The 16,428-nt window shown below is 50.8% G+C and overlaps 1 protein-coding gene across 1 annotated transcript in view; it reads left to right on the top strand.

The window, feature by feature from the left end:
* The window catches only part of LOC309401625 (SCO-spondin-like), a gene marked incomplete at its 5' end in the record, with an annotated part of 141,400 nt that extends 125,501 nt beyond the window's left edge, over positions 1-15,899 (top strand). Inside the window, 18 exon segments of the mRNA XM_081970693.1 lie at positions 489-613; positions 2,636-2,682; positions 2,941-3,207; positions 3,287-3,448; positions 5,986-6,102; positions 6,240-6,378; positions 7,618-7,820; positions 9,071-9,232; positions 9,906-10,033; positions 10,279-10,430; positions 10,994-11,040; positions 11,481-11,645; positions 11,740-11,951; positions 12,842-12,937; positions 13,169-13,225; positions 14,682-14,819; positions 14,955-15,105; positions 15,765-15,899. Coding sequence (XP_081826819.1) covers positions 489-613; positions 2,636-2,682; positions 2,941-3,207; positions 3,287-3,448; positions 5,986-6,102; positions 6,240-6,378; positions 7,618-7,820; positions 9,071-9,232; positions 9,906-10,033; positions 10,279-10,430; positions 10,994-11,040; positions 11,481-11,645; positions 11,740-11,951; positions 12,842-12,937; positions 13,169-13,225; positions 14,682-14,819; positions 14,955-15,105; positions 15,765-15,787 — 2,391 coding nt within the window. The 3' untranslated portion in view covers positions 15,788-15,899.
* Between the last annotated feature and the right edge of the window lie 529 nt (positions 15,900-16,428).

Here is a 16,428-nt window from a genome sequence, read left to right as displayed (position 1 = left end):
ACAGAGAGGAAGGAAGGAAACAAGGAAGGAAAAGGAGGGAAGGAAAGAAGATAGGAAGGAAGGAAAGGAGAAGAAAGGAATAAAAAAATTGGAAGAAGAGACAGGGAGGGAGGGAAGAACAGAGAGAGAGGAAGGAAGGAAGGAAGGAAGGAAGGAAGGAAGGAAGGAAGGAAGGAAGGAAAAGGGGGAAAGAAAGTAGAGAGGAGAGGAAAGGATGAAAGAAGAGAGGAAGCAAGGAAGGGGGAAACAGAGGAAGGGGAAAAGAAGGAAGGAGAGAGAGGAAGGAAAAACAGAAGGAAGGACAGAGGGGAAGAAAGGAAACAATGAAGGAAAAGAGGGAAGGAAAGAAGGAAATGAGAGGAAAGGAAAGGATGGAAGAAGAGAGAGGGAAGGGAGGGAGGGAGGGGAGGGAGAGAGGGAGGGATTGGTTGGGGGTTCTGGAAGGAGCTGTCTCTGGAAAACCCCTCTCTGTATGTGTGTCCCTGAAGGGTCTGTTGGAGCAGAGGGGTTCATGTGTGCCCCCAGTGCAGTGCGCCTGCCTCCACCCCCACCAGGCAGGAGGGCCCGTGTTCATGGCGGCCGGAGAATCCGTTCTGATTGGCTGCAAGAAATGGTGAGCCTTGGTTTTCTGTTGGGGGGGGGGAAGCAGCGGTTTTGCTTTGGGAAACACGCCTCAAAGGGGGATTAAGAAGATAACAAATCTCAAAATCACAGAGAAAGGAGGATCCCCGGATGCCTTATCCTTCTCCCATTACCCTCTGCTTCCCAGGAAGCAGCCACCAGGAATCTGAGATTTCCCTTGTAAAATAACAAAAACAAGTTTCTAGTCCCGAAGGCTTCGGGAACAATTGCTGACTTCTATCCTTCCTAGTTATTCCATCAAATAATAGAAGCAGAGCGGCATTGGGCCAAAGATGTGATTCTACGCCTGGCGGCCCCGAAAAGTGCTTGTTAACCTTGGCCTCTTTAAGAAGGGTGGACTTCAACTCCCAGAATTCCCCAGTCAGCTTAGCTAAGCTGGCTGGGGAATTCTGGGAGTTGAAGTCCACACCACTTAAATGGGCCAAGATTGATTTATTCTGACCTTTGAAAACTTCTCAAGAATTTTCCTACCTGTGAGGCTGGGTGGTGGGCTTCATCTCCCCAGAGACCCCTCCCTGCCAATTCTCTCCCCCTCCAAAAAAATGCCAAGGTTGCCTTCTGGACCCCCAAACCAAACTTCTGGGGTTAACAATGGAGTTCACTTCCATCTCAAACTTAACACAATGTGCTGCCTTTTGCTAAATAAATAAACTTCCGTAGCAGGCAATGCCTGGCAGACGGAGGAGGTCAGCTGCTCCCTTGGCTGGGGATGATGGGAGATGTGGGATCAGAGGCAAGGATGAAATCCAGCAGGTTCTGACGGGTTCTGGAGAACCGGTAGTGGAAAATTTTGAGGAGTTCGGAGAACCAGCAAATGCCACATCTGGCTGGTCCCAGAGTGGGGAGATTTTGCAGTACCCTTCCCTTGCCACGCCCACCAAGCCACGCCCACCATGCCATGCCCACAGAACCGGTAGTAGAAAAGAATTGAGTTTCAACATTGATCAGAGGGCATGGAAAAAAGGTTTGGTGGATCTACCCTGCCCTGCACAGAGTAGCCAAGTTCCATGTTTAGAGGCAATCTATCTTCGAAAGCCAGTTGAGCTGACCCGGGGGGGGGGGTGTTTGACTCGCTATAGGAAGTGTTATAGGAACATTTGGCTGACTAGGTTGTGGGGGGGGGGGATAGGAGGAAACAATTCAATGGGTCCTGCTAGGCCCAATTCGGCCACTGTCTCTTAAGCTACCATCCCGCAGCTTAACAGAATGACAGAGTGGGAAGGGACCTTGGAGGTCTTCTAGTCCAACCCCCTGCTCAAGAAGGAGAACCTTACAGAATTACAGAATCACAGAATTGGATGTCAGGCCAGCAGCCCTCTTTTCTTTTGAATCTTTGACCTGCCACACTTTTGATTATTCTAATATGTATTTTGTATTGTGGGCAAATGGGAGGAGGGATTGGACGGAGTGAGATGCTATGTAGCCATAACAACATTCTTTCTAAAAAGCCAAGGTCATCCTTTGTCTCTGCACTGCTGCACATGACTGGAACTGGGTGGATAGAAGCTGCCAGCATGGGCCATGCTGGGATTGGGCCATGTGATGGGCTTGTGGGTGTGGTGGGGGGCAAGATCTTGAACTTTCAGCTGGGTGGGGAAAACCAGAAAGCTTTCAGATTCGGATTTCCCCAGATGTGCCAACACGGCTCTCTTCATCAATTGGAGCTTTGAGCAATACTTTGCCTCGGACTCTGATTTAATTTTGGATGCTATTTGGAACCCTGACTTTGGAAGGGACCTTGGAGGTCTTCTAGCCCAACCCACAGTTGAAGCAGGCTTAAGTGGGAATTAGCCATGCCGCTTCGAGGTGCTGTGCAACGCCTGGCGCTCTATATCAGGTGCGTTTGTCCAATGATTTTGTCTCAGATGGTATAGGCTTTCCTGCCTGAGCAGGGGGTTGGACTAGAGGACCTCTATGGACCCTTCCAACTCTGTGGTTCCATTATGCTGAGGGACCCCCCCTCCCTTCACCTGCCCCGTTTTCCTCTCTGCAGTGTGTGCCAGGCAGGAGAGCTCCAATGCAGCAGCCAGGATTGCCAAGGTAAGTGCCTGCTGCATGGCTGGGAAAAGGCTGCTTCAGATAGGCTGCTCCTGGCCAGGGAGAACACTTCCGTGGCTGTTGATCAAAACCCTGCAGAGCAGTCTTGTAGACACTGGCAGTGAACTGGGTAAGACTGCCACAGATGTTGCTGGTCCTCAGCCTTAGTTATTCCGGGATGGGAAGCAGAGGGGGGGGGGAGCTGGGGGACCCTTTCTCCGGGGCTCAAATACCCCTCCCTTCTCTTTTTTTCCTGCTCAGGGCTGTTACCATTGAGCAGCTGGTCACCATGGACAGCCTGCTCTGAGTGCTTGCCGCTGGTGGCCCTCGGGCCCCGGGCCCCCCCTGCTCTGTTGGCCCAGACCGAGTCCTCCTGGCCTTCCCTGCCAGCCCAGGTCTCCATTCAGCACCGCTACCGATTCTGCCTTGACCCGCAGACCGGCCAAATTTGGGGGGGTCCAGACAGCGTTTGCAGCATGGAGCTGGAGCAGCAGCGACTTTGCATTGATGAGACCGTCGCCTGCCAAGGTAAGCCGGGACTCAGGCTCCGTGGGGAGGATGGGATTGCCCCGGGCGCTTACGGCTCTGCCTTATGGGTCTCTTCCAGATTTCTGCATGTGGAGCGAGTGGGGTGTGTGGAGCCCCTGCCGGGCACCCTGCAGCGGGGGGTTTCGCCTGCGCCAACGGGTCGCCCTGCACTCTGATGCGGGACTGCACTGCAGGGGACTACGATACCAGTCGGAGACTTGCAATATGGCCCCTTGTCCAGGTAATGAGGCAAGGGTCCCCCATGGCTGATTTACCTACCCAGTTTAGAGCTGCCAGAGAGAGAGAGAGAGAGAGACAGAGAGAGAGACAAAGAGAGGCAGAGACAGAAAGAGAAAGAGAGAGAGAGAGTAAAGAGAGAGAGAGAGAGAGTAAAGAGAGACAGAGACAGAGAGAGACAGAAAGAGAGAGAGAGAGACAGAGAGAGAGTAAAGAGAGACAGAGACAGAGAGAGGCAGAAAGAGAGAGAGAGAGACAGAGAGAGAGTAAAGAGAGACAGAGACAGAGAGAGGCAGAAAGAGAGAGAGAGAGACAGAGAGAGAGTAAAGAGAGACAGAGACAGAGAGAGACAGAAAGAGAGAGAGTCAGAGAGACAGAGACAGAAAGAGAAAGATAGAGAGACAGACAGAGAGAGAGTAAAGAGAGACAGAGAGAGAGAGAGGCAGAAAGAAAGAGAGAGAGACAGAGAGACAGAGACAGAAAGAGAAAGATAGAGAGACAGACAGAGAGAGAGTAAAGAGAGACAGAGAGAGAGATAGAAAGAGAGAGAGACAGAGAGAGAGAGAGAGTAAAGAGAGACAGACAGAGAGAGACAGAAAGAGAGAGAGACAGACAGAGAGAGAGAGTAAAGAGAGACAGAGACAGAGAGAGACAGAAAGAGAGAGACAGACAGACAGACAGAGAGTAAAGAGAGACAGAGAGAGAGACAGAAAGAGAGAGAGTAAAGAGAGACAGATACATCCAGAGAGACAGAAAGAGAGAGATAGAGACCGAGAGAGAGTAAAGAGAGACAGAGACAGAGAGACAGAGAGAGAGAGAGACAGAGAGACAGTAAAGAGAGACAGACAGACAGAAAGAGAGAGAGACAGAGAGAGAGAGACAGAAAGAGAGAGACAGAGACAGAGAGTAAAGAGAGACTGTCAGGGCAGCCTCCATCAGTAACCAAGAAAGAAACCACTCAATTCCATTTTTCAGAATTAAGAGTGCTTTTACTGGTTATGAGTAGAAAGGAGCTAGCAAAGCAAGATCTGAGGCAAAAGCGCGCATAATCATAGATATCAATATGTGACCCAACTCCCCCCCCTAGTGATCCCAACCCCCAGTCCAACCCCCACACCCCACAGGTGTCCTGTGGGCTGCACTTTCAAAACCCATCATCAGGATGGTATGCCGGACGGTTGGCCTTGGCGGCAATTCCACTATCTGCAGCATGCGCAGTGGATGGTGAGAAAATGACTCCCTTCCTCATTCTCTCCTGTGCTTAAGCTTCCCCTCCCAAATACCATATATCTCCCCCCCCTCCCCTTTTCAATGGCAGCCGAAAGCAAGCAGCAAAGCAGAGCTGGCAGAGAGTAAAGCGAGACAAAGACAGAGAGAGACACAGTGACAGAGACAGAGAGACAAAGACAGACACACACACACACACACAGAGAGAGAGAGAGAGAGAGAGAGAGAGAGAGAGAGAGAGACGGATAGATAGAGAGACAGAGAGAGACAGAGATTTAAGAGAGAGAGAGAGACAGAGAGAGAGGTGGGAGGAAGAGAAAGTAGTAAACAGCAGTAGCTCTTCCTGGTGGTCTCCCTTCCAACTGCTAATACACCAACCTGGCTCACATCCCATTTGATCGTTGCCTGTATAAGAGGGTGAGAGACAGGTATCTTGGGCTATATATATCAGATGAATTACCCATTGGGATCCCCATATCAAAACAACTTACAGGCGGCCAGACCCTGAAAACAACATTTCACACACGCACAGTTCTTGAGCAAAATGGGTCAGTTGAGATTGGCATACATGGGACTGATTGGGGCAGATTGCAGGGGTGACATTGAAATATAATTTCATCATACTTTATCTGTATCTTAAAATATTGTATTTTCAATTTCATTTTAAATCATATTTTATCCAATTCCATTTTAAATTGCTTTTATCAAATTTTAGAAATTATTTGTTTCTGGAACTCTGCATTTGATATAGTCCAATCGCTAATCAATAAATAAAATAAAAATTAAAAATGTAACTAATACAACCCCAGACTGCGGAGATTATCCTGGTCAGACCCCCAGCTAATAAACAGTGGCTGGTTGACTCCTGCCAGCCTCTATCAGAGGGAGGGAGGGAGGGAGGCAGGAAAAATGGGAGGAAGGAAAGGATGGAAGAACAGAGAGGAAGAAAAGAAAGAAGAAGGAAGGGGGGAGGAAAGAAAAGGAACACCAGAGAAGGAAGGGAGGGAGGGAGGAAGGAAGGAAGGAAGGAAGGAAGGAAGGAAGGAAGGAAGGAAGGAAGGGGCCTAGACCCGTATGGCTTTGTTGTTCTTTCTCAGCAATGGAGTCAGCTGTAGAGGATTAAATGCAGGGAGGGAGGAGGAAACCTGTAACTCATCCCGGTGAGAATAACCGGGTCAGAATGCCAAGAATTCAGCAATGGGGCAGATGTTTGAAGCATGAACCCCGATGGTACTCCAGGAAATGACTGTTCCCCCCCACAACCGGCTTCCTTCTCTCCCTCCTCCACCCCCACCCCCCACCCCCCACCTGCAGGAGAGACTTGTGAGGTCCGGGGCAAGATGTACGATCCGAATTGTGCCAACAACTGCCCACGCACCTGCCTGGATTTCTGGGAGCATGTCGAGTGTCTGCCGGGGCAATGCAGGGAAGGTAATGTTCCTCCCCCCCTCCCTCTCAAGATCCCCACCATAAATCGAGGAATAACTTTAAATCTGTAATTTGGCCCTCTCCTGCCCCCTCCCCCACCCGGCCGGCCATCCCTGAGCTTTTCCTCCCCCTCCCCACAGGATGCCGGTGTCCTGAGGGGCAGCTTTTGCAGGATGGGTCCTGCGTGCCAATCCCGGCTTGCCGCTGCGGTCTCCCCACGGCGAATGGCAGCATGGAAGTTCTCCCAGGCCAGTCGGCAGAACTGGATTGCCACAACTGGTGAGTGAGGGGGCAGAGGATGCGGGGTTGGACTAGATGACCTCCAAGGTCTCTTCCGACCCCTGTTCTACAGTGTTCTGTGTCTGCAAAATGCTCAGCTGATGGAGGATTTTGCGGTGCCCCTAAATACCGACAGGGCAGTTTTGGTTTATTCCCTCCTGGATGCCGAATGTCTGGGGAGATTACAGAGAGGGAGGAAGAGAATAAAAGAGGCTGTTGCAGGCCCCCCCCTCCGCCCCTCTAAGATCCACCAGTGTAATGGCTGCCTGCAAGTGTCAAGACTCCAATAGTCAACACTATTCTCTTATTCCTCTGCTCTGTTGCTGTGCTTTTCTGTTGTTCTGTTGTTTTGTTGTTCTGTTGTTTTGTTATTCTGTTTTATTATTTCTTATTCTGCTTTGTTCTGACGATATGTCTAAACTCTGTCGTTCTGTTATTTTGTTATTCTGCTGTTCTGTTGCTCTGCTCTTCTGTTGTTCTGTTATTCTCTTATTTAGTTATTCTGCAGTTCTGTTATTCTGTTTTCTCGTTGTGTGTTTTTTCTTCTTCTGTCATTCTACTGTTTTGTTATTCTGGGGTGGCACCGAAGGGGCGCGGTGGTTAGAGTGCAATACTCTGAGCGACTTCAGCTGACTGTTAGCTGCAGTTCAGAGGTTCAAATCTCACCGGCTCAAGGCTGACCCAGCCTTCCCTCCTTCTGAGGTGGGTCAAATGGGGAGCCAGTTTTCTTAGGGGGCAGAAGGCTGACTCTGTAAAGTGCTTAGAGAGGGCTATAAAAACACTACGAAGTGGTACATAAGCCTAAATGCTGCTGCTATTCAATTATTCTACTATTTTGTAGTTCTGTTATTCTGTATTTTCTTTTTCTGTTATTCTGTCATTCTGCTGTTCTGTTGCTCTGCTCTTCTGTTGTTCTGTTGTTTTGTTATTCTGTTTTATGTTATTCTGCTATTTTGCTATTCGGTCGGTCTGTTGTTCTGCTGTTCTGTTGTTCTGTCATTCTGTTTTGCTCTAGTGGCAAATTTGGTGTGCTGAAAAATGGGAGTGGGGGGTGGAGAAATCTACCCCGGTTAAGGAGGGCAGGAGCTCCAGTTTTTCTGTGCTAAAACCAGCGTGGAGCATAAGCACACAATCCCTGCTTAATTGTGTGACACAAAGCGGCCCAGGTTTTCTGCTCGGAGGAATTAAGGCTCCTTCGTGGCACACTGCGTCTTTGGCGCCTGGTCTTTGTCCCTCCAGCACCTGCCAGAACGGTTCCTTCTCTTGCCCGGAGGAGAAGTGCCCGTCTTACGGTGAGTGGTCGGCGTGGAGCCCTTGCTCGGCCACGTGTGGAGGGGGCACCACTCTGAGGCATCGGTCCTGCCACGAGAACCTCCGCGGAGCAGCCTGCGTAGCTGAGTCCATGGAAGTCACCGCGCACTGCAACTCGCAGCCGTGCCCAGGTGAGACATTGGGGGGAGGGGGGCAGCTGTGTTAATAGGGAGGGAACATGGGGTGCAGGCACCGCTCTGGTGGGGACCCCTGGCTGCTACTCTCAAGGTGGGAGGTAGTCATAGACTTACGACCATTTGTTTAGTGACCGTTTGAACGGTGCCGAAAAAAAGGACTGACGACACTGTTTCACACTTAGGACTGGTCTACCACAATCGTGTGATTAAAAAATTCCAACTGATATAAGAAGGTCACAGCGCTCCCAGGGTCCGGTGATCCCCCTTGGCGATCTTCCGACTGGCAGAGTCAAGGGGGAAAGCCAGATTCACTTAACGACCGTGTGACTAACTTAAGAACAGCAGTGATTCACTTAAAGATAGTGGCAAGGGAGGTTGGGTAAAATGGGGCCAAACTTGTTGGAGAGCTGTCTCGCTTAGCAATGGAAATTTTGGGCTCCACAGTGGTCATAAGGCGAGGACTTCCTTCCTTCCTTTTCTTATTTCCTTCCTCTTCCCTTCCTTCCTTTTCTTTCTTACTCCCTCTCTTCCTTCCTCTCCGTTCTTCCTTCCTTCTCAATTTCCTCCTTCCCTGTCTGTCTGTCTCGCTTAGCAATGGAAATTTTGGGCTCCACGGTGGTCATAAGGTGAGGACTTCCTTCCTTTTCTCATTTCCTTCCTTTGTCCTTCCTTCCTCCCTCTTAGTTCTTCCTTCCCTCCTTCCTTTCTCTGTCCTTCCTTCCTTTTCTTTTTTGCTCCCTCTCTTCCCTTCCTTCCTCTCAGTCCTTCCTTCCTTCTCAATTTCCTCCTTGTCTGTCTGTCCTTCCTTCCTTCCTTCCTTCCTTCCTTCCTTCCTTCCTTCCTTCCTTCCTCCCTCTTAGTTTTTCCTTCCCTCCTTCCTTCCTCTGTCCTTCCTTCCTTCTTTCTTACTCCCTCTCTTACTCCTTCCTCTCAGTCCTTCCTTCCTTCCTTCCTTCCTTCCTTCCTTCCTTCCTTCCTTCCTCTCCATTCTTCCTTCCTTCTCAATTTCCTCCTTCCCTGTCTATCTCTCCACCCTTCCTTCCTTCCTCCCTCCCCCTTAGTTCTTCCTTCCCTCCTTCCTTTTCTTTCTTCCTCTCCTTCTTCCTTCCTTCCTCTCTGTTCTTCCTCCCTTCCTTCTCAATTTCTCCCCTCTCTGTCTGTCTGTCCTTCCTCTCTACCTCTCTTCCTCCCTCTTCTTCAAGTAGCTCTCAATTTAGTACCATTCTCCTCCCATCTCCCCACAGCTGGCTGCGTGTTCAGTGACTGGACTGCCTGGAGCCCCTGCAGCGCCAGCTGTGGAGGAGGAGTCTCCGAGAGGCACCGCCAGCTGCTCTCTCCTCTGGGGGAGCCCTGCCCTTCCCCTCTCCTGCAGCGCCGCATATGCCACTTGCAGAATTGCACACTAGGTGAGTCCCTACGCAAACGTAGCTCGGTGCGATGTCCAGACCAGGAACCAGTTGTTGACAAGGACAGCAAGGATTAGGGGTTAGAGCAGACCTGAGTATATTACACCCCTACATCTGGCCCTTTGGAGTGAGGTCAAATTGGAACATAGATAATTAGCAGAGTGCAGGAGGAGAAGCCAAGTCCGATCCGATTCTGCACAGTTGTTTTGCTCTCCTTTGGTCAACCAGTGCCCTCTGGTGGCCCTCTTGGGAATATTAATTATCCACCCCCAAATTATAGGATAAAGATTAGGGGTTTAGGGGTAAGAGGAAGGATAAGGGTAGGGATTAGTGGGCTAGTTAGGATTAGCAGGTTAAGGGTCAGGGTTGGAGTAAAGTTAGGGGGTTATATGGTTAGGGGTGTAGTACGGGTTCAGCGTTAGGGTTGAGACATTAGAAGCATAGGAATTTAGGGTTCAGATGAAGGTAGGAGTGGGGTTAAGGAGGTTAGGGGATTGGAGGTAAGGGTAGGAGTAAGGTTAAGGATTTAGGAATAGGGTTAGAGGGTTTGGGCTGTAGGAGTTTAGGATTGGGGTGAAGATAGAAGTAGGGGATTAGGATTAGGGGGTCTTCCCAACTACCAGCAACTGTGGGGCGGGGGGATCTTCACCCACCCTCTGCCCTTCCTTCCCAGAATGCCCTGGGACCCAAGTCTACCATAATTGTGCCAACACCTGTCCATACACCTGCTCCGATCTGCGGCCAGAAGCTCAGTGCCTGCAAGAAGATTGCCAGCCTGGCTGCTTTTGCCCACCTGGCCAGGTGAGTGTCTTCCTCCTCCACCCAAACGGCCTCAACCCTCTCTGTCTACCGCTATGTTTCTCCACCTTAGACGCTTTAAGAGATCTGAACTTCAACTCCCAGAATTCTCCAGTCTCCAATGTCAGCTAGAGAACTCTGTAAGTTGAAGTCCAGACCTCTTCAAATGGCTGCCGGTTGAGAAATCTTGCTCAACCAGGGAATTCTGGGAGTTGAAGTCCGAGAAACCCCAGCCTGCTATCCCACAGGTGCTGCAAGATGGGCTGTGTGTCCCCCCGGAAGAGTGCCGGTGCATGATCAGCCAGGCGCCTGCTGCGCCCTGGGCTGCCAACTTATCTGAGGAAGAGCGCATGCAGGAGCATGGGCCTGGCAGTGCTTTCCAATATGAATGCAACACCTGGTGAGTGGGCAGCGGGTCCTGGTTGGGCGACCAACTGGAAGTGGCGAATGGAGGCACCCCCTCAAGTGGGACCCCAGCTTTGCACAGGGCCCTGGACTTCCCCAACCTGATGCCCACTAGCCTATCATTCTGCCATCGGCCCCACGTTTTCGTGAAACATCGGTGCAACGAATTCTGCCCCATTTCACGGCTTTTCCCACCACTGTGGTTAAGGGATTCCCTATAGATTTAAGGGAGTCACGTGGTTGGGAAGTCCATCCGGCTTATTGGATAGTCATGAAAGGAGAATCACATACACCCTGGGATGCAGCAAACCGTCGTAAACATGAATCCGTAGCCAAGCGTCAAAATTTTGATGCTGCAACGGTCGTAAGTGTGAGAAACAGTCACTGTTCCATGCCATTGTCCCATTGGATGGCCACTATATCAACTGGTATAAGCTGAGGCCTGCCTACATTCTCCTCTACAACATCCTGCGAGGGAGGCTGGGATAAGAAAGAGTGACTTCTTCATGAGGACTAGAACCCTGCGGTGACATGTTCTTCTCTTCTTTGGCCCTGCAGTGTCTGCCAGAGGGGCGTCTTCACCTGCACCCAGGAGAACTGTGATGGTAAGAGAGTTCAAAGGCAAGGAGGAGGAGGTCTCTATGGGGCAGCCGGAGTGAAAACAGAGTTTTCAGTATGGCCACGGTTTCATGTCTGGAATGCTGGGCTTTTTGTGTTGCCACTGGGCATGTGCAGAGAGCACACCTCTCATCAATAGGAGGTTGAACTAAATGACCTCCAAGGTCCCTTCCAACTCTGTGGTTCTGTAAAGGTCTCCTGCTTGAGCAGGGGGTTGGACTAGATGACCTCCCAGGTCCCTTCCTTTGCTCTGTAATTCTGTAAGGGTCCCCTGCTTGAGTAGGGAGAGGGACTAGATGACCTCCGAGGTCCCTTCCAACTCTCTTCTGATTGACTGATTGATTCCTACCTTCCTCTGCTTGGATGCCCTCTGGGTGCCCCTGTCCTATGCCTCCACCTTGTTCAACTTGGCCTCTCCCTTTTCCAGTGCCCTGCGCCTGGTCCGAGTGGACTCCGTGGTCCCCCTGCCCCGTGACCTGTGGCTCCGGCAACCAGCTATCCCGGCGCCACCCGATCCAGCCGCGCATGTACAACGGGGCCGAATGCCAGGGGCCATCGGTGCGCCGGGCACTTTGCACTCTCCCGGATTGTGGTGAGTGGCCGGATCCCACCCAAAGGGGGGAGGGGGGCATAGAGGGGTCTTCCCTCGCTCTGATCCTCTCTGCGTGATTCTTCCGCCATGCCAGCCTGCCCAGAGGGCGAATACCGGCACCCCACTGTTCCGTCGACTGCCTGTGAGCGCAGCTGCCGTCAGATCTACGAGGAGCTTCCCCGAAATTGCAGCTGGGGGTCGGCACGGGATGGCTGCACGTGTCTGCCTGGGCACTACCGCAACAGCAGTGGGCACTGCGTGGTGGCTGCCCGCTGCGAGTGTGAGGAGGGAGGCCAGGTGCACTTGGTGAGAAAAAGGCAGATGGGAGGGTGGGAGAGGTTTAGAGAGTCCGGCCAGAGAGAATCAATATAGCTGTGTTTTTATTATGATGATCCTATCTAGCGCTAGGTTATCCATCCATCTATCTACAATATCTGTCTCTCTCTCTCAATCCATCCATGCATATGTCTATCCATCATCCTATATCTCCCTGTCTATTTATCTGTCCATTCATTCATTCATCCATATCTGTCTATCATCTATCCATCTCTCTCGCTCATCTCTCATTCATCTCTCTCTCTCTCTCTCTCTCCCTCTCTCTATCATCTATCTATCTATCTATCTATCTATCTATCTATCTATCTATCTATCTATCTATCTATCATCTATCTATCTATCATCTATCTATCTATCTATCTATCTACCTATCTATGTTGTATTTGTGCTGATATCTATCATCTATCTATCTCTATCTCTCCTTCTTCTGTCTTTGATCTTTCTATCACCTTTCTCTCCATCCTTCCATTTCTATCTATCTTTCTCTCATCTATCTGTCTATCATCCATATCTCTGCATTTCTCTATCATCTATATCTATAGCTATCCATCATCTCTCTCTCTCCCTCTCTCTCTCCCTCCATATATATATATATAATCTCTCCCTCCCTCCTCTCTCTCATCTAAATTCCATATATCTATCTATTATCTCCCAATCTCTCCATCTATTTATATCCATCCATCCATCCATCCATCCATCCATCCATCCATCCATCCATCCAGGATCCTCCTTCAACCCTTTTCATCCCTCCAAGGCTGCAGAAGGGCGGCCTCCCCATCACCTCCTGACAAACAGCCCCCTTCCATGGGGAGGCTTCACCCACCGCCCCCTTTTCTCTCTCTCCCTCCCCTCTTCCCCAGGCTGGAGCAGAATGGCGCAAGGGCTGCGAAGTCTGCCGCTGCGTGAACGGCCGGGCGCTGTGCGAAACTAGCTGCCTGCCCCTTGTCTGCCTCGAGGTGCTTCCTCCCCAGAGACCCCTCATCCTGTTCAGGCCCTACAACGCTCCAAGATCTCCTGGGGGTGGGGGTCACGGTCTCTCCCCTTCCCAGCCCCCTTCCAGCCTGCGGCTTCTGGGCCCAGAAGTGAAATTCTATCAGGAGCCCCGGCTCCAAAAGTCAGCTCTGGGTTCGAGTCCTGCCATCACTCAAGTGCGGAAAAAGAATGCCCCTTTTCTCTTCTGTCCTCAGGGCGAAGTCAAAGTGCAGGAGCTGGGCTCTTGCTGCCCCATCTGCCGGAAGGAGTCTGTGGGTATGTGGGTCAGGGGAAGCGGTGGGGTGACTATGGGGAGCAGGCAGCCTCAGCGGTAGGAAAGGAGCTGAAGAAGCACATCCGGCCCCAGTGATGGAGGAGGAGGGGGTGGTGCTCTTGAGATCTGGGGGTAGAAGCCCCTGAAGGAGCTGGGAGATCTTCTCTCATGTGGGGCATCCAAGGGGAAAAGGCCTGGGGTGTTGGGGGGCCTCAGCCTCCCTCATGGCTTGCTTCCTGTAGTTGGGGGGCAGGAAGGAATCCAGAAAGGCACACACACAGACACACCCTCGTAGAAGTGACCTGTAAAACCGATAGACATCTCATGACCCAGCTAAGTAGCATCATCAGTAGGAAGAGGGAGAGGAGAAGGAGGAGGAGGAGGACTGTGGGGTCCTGGGTGGTCTCTGGGCTGGGTGGTTTTCTTGCAGACATTTCGTGACTCAACTAGGTAACATCATCAGTGCAGGAAGAGAAGGATTTGCTGTCTCTTTCTTTATAGTCCCTCCTAGCACTGACGATGTTGCCTAGTTGGGTCATGAAACGTGTGCGTGGAAACAGCAGGATTCAGCAACAACAACCCACCAAGCTGTGCCAAGCGAAGCGATAGATGGTGTGGTCCTGACCCACAAACACACACACACACACACACACAGAGCAAGACAGGCAAAAGGAAAAATCATTCAGAGCGAGGAGGGAGGGGGAGGCAGGGAAAAGAGGAGAGGAGAGGAGAGGAGAGGGAAGGAAGGATGGCAGGAAGAAAGAAAAGAAAAGAAAGAGAGAGAAAGAAAGAAAGAAAAAGAAAGGAAGAAGAAAAATAGAAAAAAGAAAGATAGAAAGAAGAAAGAAGAAAGCGAGAGAAAGAAAAGAGAGGGAAAGAGAAATAACAAAAGAAAGAAAGGATGAGAAAGAAATAGAAAGAAAAGAAATAGAAAGAAAAGAAATAGAAAGAAAAGAAATAGAAAGAAAAGAAAGAAATGAGAGAGAGAGAGAAAGGGAGAAAGGGAGAAAAGAGAGAAAGAAAAAGAATGAGAAGGAGAGAGAGAAAGGAAGGAAAGAAGGAAGGAAAGAAGGAAAGAGAAAGAAAGAAAGAAAGAAAGATAGATAGATAGATGATAGATAAATAGATAGATGATAGATAGATGATAGATAGATAGATAGATAGATAGATAGATAGATAGATAGATAGATAGATAGATAGATAGCTGCTTTCCTGCCTCAGGCCACTTATTTTTGCTCTCCAATGGAAATGCCAGTAGGGCACCTGAAAGACTAAACCAGCTGTTTGTGTCAGCAGGGTCAGAAGCACTAAAGTCGGCACGTCCGATCCAGGATCGCTTCCCAGACCCTACCCGTCCCCCAGTTTATTCTGACCCCCATCTTTCCTCCTAAGCCATCCCGCCTGGGTGCCCAGTCTCCCCTGGGTTCTGCCAGGCTCGTAACCCTTTCTTTACCCCGACAGCCAAACCTCACCCACACTGCCAACACTTTACTGAACGTCGCAACATTACCAAGGGGCTCTGCTTCCTGGCCCGCGTGGAGGTGAGCTTTTGCAAGGGGCAGTGTGCTTCCCACACCAACGTCATCCCGGAGGTAAGACAACCCTGCCTACCCCTTCACCCTGTCCACAATTCATGGGGACGGGGTCCCGAAAGAAGTTCGTATGTTCTTCGACTTTCCCGGGATTTGCAGTTCCCGGAGGAACCCTTATCCGGTTTGGCGTTACAGGAACCCTACCTGGAGACCGTCTGCGACTGTTGCAGTTACCAACTGGATCCGGTCAGTCCGGTGCGCATCCTGAACCTGCAGTGCCCAGGCGGTGAGACAGAGCCTGTGGTGCTGCCAGTTATCCGTGGGTGCGAATGTAGCAGCTGCCAAGGTAATCATTCTCCATTTGGTCTGACGGCCTCCTGCCGCCCTCTGTCAGCGAAAATGGAGCTTGGGGAGTCCCTGTTGTGGCCCACCAGCCACCAGCAGAGCTGACGGCAGACTCTGATGAGGAGGACACTGGGGAGGAACTTGGGCCATTTCTGGCATCCGGGGAAGGCTCCGAGGGATGCTATGCGTCAGACACAGAGATAGAGCCAGGGCCGTCTGACATTTCCCAGCCACCGGAGAGGCAGCTGCCTTTGTAGGGGGAGATAGTGAGGAGGAAGAATAGCTGGGGCCTATTCCAGATGTGTGTATGTGCATAGCAGTTGGGAGAGGTGAGCAATGGAGGACAAGGAGTTGACTCGGGAAGCAAAGCACACATAGATGCTGAACGGCCCCTCCCTGGCTGGGGAATAAATAGAAGGAAAGGGGAGTGGTTGTCGTAGGAGACAACAGTTCGTATTTCTGGAGATTTTGCTCATTGTGGTTCGTGCATCAAAGACTGCTTGTCAGAACTTAATTTGCAGCCTTTTGGCTGGGAACTGATAAGGTCTGTACTGCAGTTAACTCCTTGCCGGACTCTTGCCTGGACTTTTCCAAGGGGGGGAATGCCATTAATTCACAAGAGGTAAATAAAGAGGGGCTTTTTGTGTCATTTCATTTCAGGTGGCGACCTCTCCAAGCGTTGACCTCTCCTCTCCTCCACGGATCTAATTTGGGGTGAAATGCGCCCCCCCCCACTGCAAATTATCCTGCCTTGCAGTCTTTCTCTTCTTCCACAGTCAATAAAGCATTTTCAGCAGTTTCCTGATGGGCTCCTGGTTCTTTCTCAGGTCTCTTGGGGTCTCCACTGGGAAGAGAGGACCGGGAAGTTTGGTGGTGGTGGGTGCTACAGCCAGGTCTGCCATAGGCAAGGAATCCAGAAGGGGCCAGGAGTTTGAAAGGGGTCTGGAATGCAATAGGGTTTTCTGCTTGAGCAGGGGGGGTTGGACTAGAAGACCCCCAAAGTCTCTTCCAGTTCTATTCTGATTGAGGAAGATGAACTCTGATCCGTTGCCCTTTCTTTACCTGTAGTCCTCAGTAGTACTTACATTTCAGGGAAGGGAAGGAGGGAGGGGGGACAGAAGAAGGAAGGACGAATGGATGGAGGACACAAGGAGGGGGGAAGGGGAGAGGAAAAGGAAAGGAAGGAAATGGTAGAGGTGGATGGAAGGAAGGAGGGAGGAAGCAAAAAGAAAGAGGGACAGGAGGGAGGGAGGGAACAGAGATAAGAACACAGAAAGGAAGGAAACGGGGCAAATGTGGAAAGGAAGAAAGAAATAAGGAAATA

The sequence above is a fragment of the Natrix helvetica genome (assembly GCF_964273705.1).
Source record: "Natrix helvetica genome assembly, chromosome: Z".
Classification (NCBI taxonomy): domain Eukaryota; kingdom Metazoa; phylum Chordata; class Lepidosauria; order Squamata; family Natricidae; genus Natrix; species Natrix helvetica.
This window is presented reverse-complemented; position numbering and strand designations above follow the sequence as displayed.